The sequence below is a fragment of the Pan paniscus genome, chromosome 18 (genome assembly GCF_029289425.2).
Source record: "Pan paniscus chromosome 18, NHGRI_mPanPan1-v2.0_pri, whole genome shotgun sequence".
In the NCBI taxonomy this organism is placed as follows: Eukaryota; Metazoa; Chordata; class Mammalia; order Primates; family Hominidae; genus Pan; species Pan paniscus.
The window spans coordinates 90946777-90954537 of NC_073267.2; the positions used below are offsets into that span (position 1 = coordinate 90946777).

The 7761-nt window shown below is 49.9% G+C and overlaps 1 protein-coding gene across 1 annotated transcript; it reads right to left on the reverse strand.

Moving 5' to 3' along the window:
• Positions 1-961: 961 nt before the first annotated feature.
• On the reverse strand, positions 962-7160 carry LOC134729385 (uncharacterized). Its single transcript, XM_063598096.1, has 3 exons — positions 6908-7160; positions 4256-4320; positions 962-3574 (listed from the first exon to the last, which is right to left on the reverse strand). The coding sequence occupies exons 1-3, from the start codon at positions 7158-7160 to the stop codon at positions 3050-3052; spliced, it is 843 nt and encodes a 280-aa protein (XP_063454166.1). The 3' UTR covers positions 962-3049.
• Between the last annotated feature and the right edge of the window lie 601 nt (positions 7161-7761).

Sequence of the window (7761 nt, forward strand, 5' to 3'; positions counted from 1 at the left end):
GTACCTGAGATTACAGGCTCATGTCACCACGCCAGGCTAATTTTTGTACTTTTAGTAGAGACAGGGTTTCACCGTGTTGGCCAGGCTTGGAGAAGGATTTGTAAGATTTATTTAGATACATGTGTGTCCCATCCCTTCTCCCTCATGGGGAAGGGGCTGTGGGTAGGGGCTACCTTCTGTCTTCTCAAGCCCAGAGAGAAGTGCTTGAGAGAGGAGCCTTCCTTGGAAAGCCTGGTATGTGTCTGTTTGGGGTCCGCATGGACAGGCTTCATACTCATGCCCTTGAAGGAACTGTCTGTGACGGGAAGACGTGCGGGTGGGAAGGGGACGGGAGGAAGGGGCTGCATTTCTGCGTCTGGGAAATAATTGCATTTGGCTGGGAGTCGGCCAAGACATGGGTCAGAATGTTCTGTGGACCAGATGTGTGCCTTGGGGAGACGGATGCTGACGAGGGGAGGGAGAATGAGGAGAGTCCAACAGAGAGGGGAGGTGGCCAGGGAGAAGCAGCCAGGGCGTGTGGCCAGCTAAAGGGGAGGCATCCCCCACCACCCCAGGAACAAAGGCCTGTAAGGCCCAGCTGGGGGACCCAAGAACCCAGAGAAGCTCCTACAAGAAAGAGGCAGCTTGAAACATCTGCTAGCCCTCAAGAGCCAGGCCAGCTAGGACTTGGCCAGCACCACCAAGTGCAAATGTCCCTGCCCTGTCCCGTTCCCTTTCCATCCTTCCACTCCCGCCACCCCTGGAGTCATCCAAATCTGTTGGCCTTAGGGGCAGGAACAGTCTGTTAATCATCTAATAGTGAGCAAAAGTCACAAAGCACATGGATATTTTATCAGAGAGGGATCATCTTCCCCTGTGGAGTGACCTTTATAGCAGCGACTTTCATGGCAGGAGTAATTTTTTGGGGTGACAAAGCAAAATCTGCATCTGGCTTATAACCCATGCGTGGTGTGATTTTCCAGCTGCAGCAGCCTCTAGACTTTCCCTCTTCCAAGCTGGACCCTTGGTATCTGGCAAAGCCCGGGTGGTTTTCTTCTCAAACCTATTGTCCCTTCTGCTATCTGGTTTGTGGAGTTGCTTGCAGAGGGCGCGGTAACCCCACACCTGCACAGTATCACCCATTTTCTAACGCACTTCTGAGATCCAGGGGGAGCTACGGACAGGTCCTGGATGGGCTGGAGACTCTGCCATTCTCATCACATTTCTGCCTGCTGATCTCATCCGGGCCCTCAAGAACTCTCTGTTCCTTACAGATTAAATGCAAATGGGCGCTGTGGCCACCTCCCCTGGCTGGTGCCTGCCAGTCTGTCCTCCCGTCAGCATCATTGCAAATACTTCTGAGATAGACCAGAGATGGGACTTGGAGCCCTGCCCTGCCTCATCGAGGACTCTACTACAAGCTGGTTGGGGAGGGTGGCCCATGGCAGGCACAGACTCCAGTCAGATCATCCAGACGTTGCACCACAAATCTTGCTCAAGGTGCCATGCCCACTGAGTGCAGACCTTGAGGAAACGAAAACAAACAGCTCCCACCTTAAATCTTACTCAAGGGAGTTAACCCTATAGCCCGCACACACGAAGACCAGAAAAATGACCATCTTTACCCTTTGCCTCATTATAATACTAAAAATCATGCCCGAGGGTGGAGCTTTAACATGCTAATGAGACATACCACACATCAAGAAGCATGTGACCAGACTGCACAGGCGCTGAACATTCCCCACCTCCACATGCTTAAACATCGCTCTTTTCCCATCCTACCTCCTTTCAGAATGCCGGGCGTGGTGGCTCATGCTTATAAACCCAGCACTTTGGGAGGTCGAGGTGGGCAGATCATATGAGGTCAGGAGTTCAAGACCAGCCTGGCCAACATGGTTAAACCCCGTTTCCACTAAAAATAAAATAGTCAGGCATGGTGGTACATGCCTGTAGTCTCAGTGACTCAGGAGGCTGAGGCAGGAGAATCTCTTGAACCAGGGAGGTGAAGGTTGCAGTGAGCTGAGATCGCGCCACTGCACTGCACCCTGGGTGACAGAGTGGGACTCCATCTCAAAAAAAAACAAAAAAAAACAAAAAAAACAAACAAAAAAACAGGCCGGGCACGAGGGCTCACGCCTGTAATGCCAGCACTTCGGGAGGCCAAGGTGGGTGGATCACCTGAGGTTGGGAGTTCAAGAGCAGCCTGGCCAACATGGTGAAACCCCTCTCTATTAAAAATACCAAAAAAATTCTCCGGGCGTGGTGGCGCATGTCTGTAATCCCAGCTGCTTGGGAGGCTGAGGCACGAGAATTGCTTGAACCCAAGAGGCAAAGGTTGCAGTGAGTCAAGATCACGCCACTGACTGCACTCCAGCCTAGAAGACAGAGCAAGACTCCACCTCAAAAAAAAAAAAAAAAAAAAAGAACGCCTTCTGGACTTTTTGGGGAGTCAGCCCCTGAACCTCCACTCCAGTGCTGCTTTCTTTATGTTTGAACATAAGCCTCTAATAAAAGCCTCATCCAGGAAAGTTTGAGTACATCAGAGCCTAAGACCCCATGGTCGGCAACACTTCCACTCTCCATCCCCGTCTCTGCCATTCTTGGTTTTTACCTCTTTCCCGCTGGGGCATCACCTGCAGTTCCCCAAACCACACTCTTCTCTAGAGATGTTTGAAGAAATCTGAATATGCCCGGTCTCTTACAGGGGCCCTAAATGGGGGTGATTTTGCCCCCCAGGGGACATTTGGCAATGTCTGACATTTTTATCATCATGACTTGGGGTGCTGGTGCTACTAGCATCTAGTGAATAAAAGCCAGGGATGCTGCTAAAACTCCTTCAGTACCAGCCCCCAACTGTAACGAGGAATGATCCAGCTCCAAATGTCAGAAGTGCCGAAGCGGAGAGCTGATAACTCAATGATGGCAGATTACATCTGGCTGTTCCTTATCTTATGACCCAGGCAGGATGCTGTGAACCAAATCTATGTCCCGGACACACTGGAAAACTGGCTGGCAGGACCCTGGGCACCAAGTCACAAAGGGAAGAAGAGGGGCATCAGAAGGGGAGCCACTAACCCCATGTACCTTCAACTGGAACAACCAGGCGGTAAATCCCAAATGGCTCTCCAAAGCTCACTTGCTCGTGGGAGAAGGTTGCATTGAGTCCAGCCACCTCAAAGGTCAGCTCTTCCGGGGTGCCCTGAGCCAATGAGATGTTGATCAATAGGTCCTGTCCAAGCTCCAAATGGTCAGAAGCCCAGGAGGCCTGCAGCCCTGACAGCAGCTCCACCAAGTGGACTGTGATGTTCCTGGAGATTGTAGAGGTGTTGGTGTTGCCGGTGGCTTGGATCTCCAGGCGGTGCCTCCCAGGGCCCATCAGTTTCTGGGTTTCTCTGTCCAGGGTCATCAGATTGTACGGTAGCGAGCCCTTTTGGGTGGTGGACTCGGCCAGGGTTATGTCACCCAAAAGCACAGTGTAAGTCACTCCTGTTCCTAAGTGGGGTAAGAAAAATTTAAGAATGTTGGTAACAACCATGCGGTTGATAATACTATGGCAGCTCAGACTCAGTCTCTGAAGCCTGATTCTGGATACAAACTTGGATACAGATACAGACATAAAGAATTATGTAAGGATACGCCCCCTTCTCAAATATTAATGGTGGTTATCCCTGAGTATTAGGTTAATGACTGATTTCGTCTTTCTTTTGAGACAGAGTCTGGCGCTGTCGCCCAGGCTGGAGTGCAGTGGTGCGATCTCAGCTCACTGCAACCTCTGCCTCCCTGGTTCAAGTGATTCTCCTGCCTCAGCCTCTGGAGTAGCTGGGATTACAGGCGCCTGCTACCACACCCAGCTAATTTTTTGTATTTTTAGTAGAGACGGGGTTTCACCGTGTTAGCCAGGATGGTCTCGAACTCCTGACCTTGGATTTGCCCGCCTCAGCCTCCCAAAGTGCTGGGATGACAGGCGTAAGCCACCGCGCCCGGCCGTGATTTTGTCATCTGGGGGTCCGCTCTGTTCATTTGCATATTCTAACTTATTTATACTATGCATGTCTTACCCGAGAACCTAAATATTTGTAATTAAAAAATTACCACATTTAGTTGCCAGGGATGTCCTGGTCGGGGGAGGAGGAGGAGGACTACAAGGGAGCATTTCTTAAGGGTGGGGGCTGATTTTTATGCATGAGAATTAGCTTTGGGTCTTGTTTTAAGCAGGAGCAAGTAAAGCTATTCCTTCAACCTACACTGGTGACCGCCCAGAACCCTGCAAACTAACATGAGAACTCAGCCCGTTCACGGGAAGATGGGGGCTCCCTTGCAGGTTGCAGATGGTTGTTCTTACTGGATGATAAATATTGCGGTTGACTCTTAAAATCTGACTTAAATCAACAAATTAGGATTCTTTCCGATAAAAACCAAGCTAGCATAGTTCTTGTCTGGATGATGATGATGATGATAACTACGATATAAGCCCCACGAGAATGGGAACCCTGACTTTCATATTTACTGCTGCCTCGCCCACACCCGGCAGAGTAGTAGGCACTCAATTATATTAGTAGGATGAGTAAATAAATGAAGGATTATTTTGTTTCCTCAGGGGAACATATGAGCCCTCTTCATCCAACAAGCATGCAAGACCAGAAGGGGTTTCCTGAGGGCTGTGTTAAAGCCCCATTATGGCTTCCACAGCTATTGCTATGAGAGGGATCCAGGTGGGATGTGAGGTCAAACCAAGCCATCTGCTCATTGCACTAGCTCTGTGCTGCCCTGTTTACATCAACAGGCCTCTATTCTAATCTCAAACTGGTCCTGGGCTTCAGGAAAAACGCTGCCCTGGGTGAGGATGAGTCTTAGCCAGGAGGGTCTCTATTGAGAGAAAGGATGATAATTTAAAATATTTAACAACCAGCACAGCATGGGCGCCAACCAATTAGAATGGATGCTCTGATAAATCAGAATAGACACTGCGACCAACAAATAGATACCATGACCAATCAGAATAGACGCTGTGACCAATCAGAATGGACACCCTGACCCATCAAAATAGACATGACAACCAATCAGAGCAGTCTCTGTGACCAATTAGAAAACACAGGCTGGGCGCGGTGGCTCATGCCTGTAATCCCAGCACTTTGGGAGGCCGAGGCGGGTGGATCATGAGGTCAGGAGTTCAAGACCAGCCTGGCCAATATGGTGAAACCCTGTCTCTACTAAAAATACAAAAATTAGCTGGGTGTGGTGGTGGGCGCCTGTAATCCCAGCTACTTGGGAGGCTGAGGCAGGAGAATCGCTTGAATCCAGGAGGCGGAGGTTGCACTGAGCTAAGATCATGCCATTGCACTCCATCCTGGGACACAGCGAGACTCCATCTCAAAAAAAAAAAAAAAAGAAAACACACTGTGGCCAGGCACAGTGGCTCATGCCTGTAATCCCAACATTTTGGGAGGCCGAGGTGGGCAGGTTACCTGATGTCAGGAGTTCGAGACCAGCCTGGCCAACATGGCGAAATCCCATCCCTACTAAAATAGAAAAAAATAAAAAATTAACCTGGCATGGTGGCACGCGCCTGTAGTCCCAGCTACCCGGGAGGCTGAGGCATGAGAATCACTGGAACCCGGGTGGTGGAAGTTGCAGTGAGCTGAGATCACACCACTGCACTCCAGCCTGGATGACAGAGCAAGACTCTGTCTCAAAAAAAAAAGAATAGACACTGTGACCGATCAGAATGGACATGACAATCAATCAGAGCAGTCTCTGTGACCAATCAGAAAATACACTGTGACCAATGAGAATGGCCCCAGCCATAACAGTTGGCACAGCTATACCAGTGGGTGCAGCTGAATACTGGCCTTGGCCAGGGGCAACTTGATCGTGCCAAGCTAGTCGATGCTGGCTGTACTGAGATGGGCTCAGGCCCAGTTGGTAGCAGTCCCAGTGCCACCTCATCCTAGTTAAATTCCCAAAAGGAAGTGACTCGGAAGTTCGGTTCTACAGGGAAGCAAAGAAGGGCCTTTGGAAGGCTAGGAGCACTCACTACCTTACTAGCCTTCTGACTCTGGGCAAATGTTTTAACCTTTCTGTGTCTTCATTTCTTCAACTGTAACATGAAGATAATACTAGTATGTAATGAGTACGCAAGTTTATGCAAAGCACTTAGAACAGTGCCTGGCACACACTAGGTGCTAAATAAATGAATAAATGATAGTTTAAAAATGAACTCGGTCAGGTGTGGTGGCTCACACCTATAATCCCAGCACTTTGGGAGGCCAAGCTGGGTGGATCATCTGAGGTCAGGAGTTTGAGACCAGCCTGACCAACATGGTGAAACCCTGTCTCTACTAAATACAAAAAATTAGCCAGGTGTGGTGGTGCATGCTTGTAATCCCAGCTACTTGGGAGGCTGAGGCAGGGGAATCACTTGAACCCAGGCGGTATAGGTTGCAGTGAGCTGAGATTGTGCCATTGCACTCCACCTGGGCAACAAGAGCAAAACTCCATCTCAAAAAAAAAAGAACTCAGTAGGTGATCCTTGTTACTATTTATTTACTTTTTTTTGAAACAGGGTCTCACTCTGTTGTCCTGGCTGGCATGCAGTGGCATGATCTCAGCTCACTGCAGCCTCGACCTCCCGGGTTCAAGCCATACTCCCACCTCAGCCACCCAAGTAGCTGCAACTACACGCATGTGCAACCATACCTGACTAATTTTTGTACTTTTTGTAGAAATGGGGTCTCACCCTGTTGCCCAGGCTTGTCCCGAACTTCTGGGCTCAAGCAATGTGCCCGCCTCAGCCTCCCAAAGTGTTGGAATTGCAGGCTCAAGCCACTGCACCCAGCCCACTATTTATTAAGGTCTGGGAGTTGGATAGATTTGGAGGAAATCAGTGATTTTATAGCTTGCCTTGATGTGCCCAATTCTGCAGACTCACCTCCATCAAGCTCCACCTGAATCCACAGAGGATCCCCAAAGACAGCCTGGCAGAGAGGGCTGGCTCCTGACTGGGACAGGCAGGAGCATGCAGTCACACTGAGCGTCTCCATCTTGTCTCGCACGGTCACCTGCCTCTGAGCTGTCACATGCCACTCACTGGTTGTGCATTCAGCAAACACGGTGAATTCCCCAGGAGATGTGAACTGGTGGGTCACATTGCTGGACACATTGCCGGCCACAGTCAGGGACATGACCAGTGTTGGGGAAACACAAAGACACACATTTACACATGCACTGACAGGGTTTGGATCTGCGCTCCTGCCCAAATCTCATGTTGAATTATAATCCCCAATGTTGGAGGTGGGACATGGTGGAAGGTGATTGGCTCATAGGGGCGTTTTCTCGTGAATGGCTTGGCACCATCGCCCTGATGCTGTTCTCTTGGTAGTGAGTGGGTTCTCACAAGATCTGGTTGTTTAAAAGTGTATGGCTGGCCAGGCTTGGTGGCTCATGTCTGTAATTCCAGCACTTCGGGAGGCTGAGGCGGGCAGATCGCTTGAGGTCAGGAGATAGAGACCAGCCTGGCCAACATGGCGAAACCCCATCTCTACTAAAAACACAAAAGTTAGCTGGGCATGGTGGTGCACACCTGTAATCCCAGGTACTAGGGAGGCTGAGGCAGGAGGATCGCTTGAACCCAGAAGGCGGAGGTTGCAGTGAGCTGAGATCGCACCACTGCATTCCAGGCTGGGCGACAGAGTAAGAGCCTGTCTCAAAAAAAAAAAAAGAAAAGAAAAAAAATCCAGCGAGTACTAGTAACACTAGCAATAATAGTAACAACTTAGACTATGT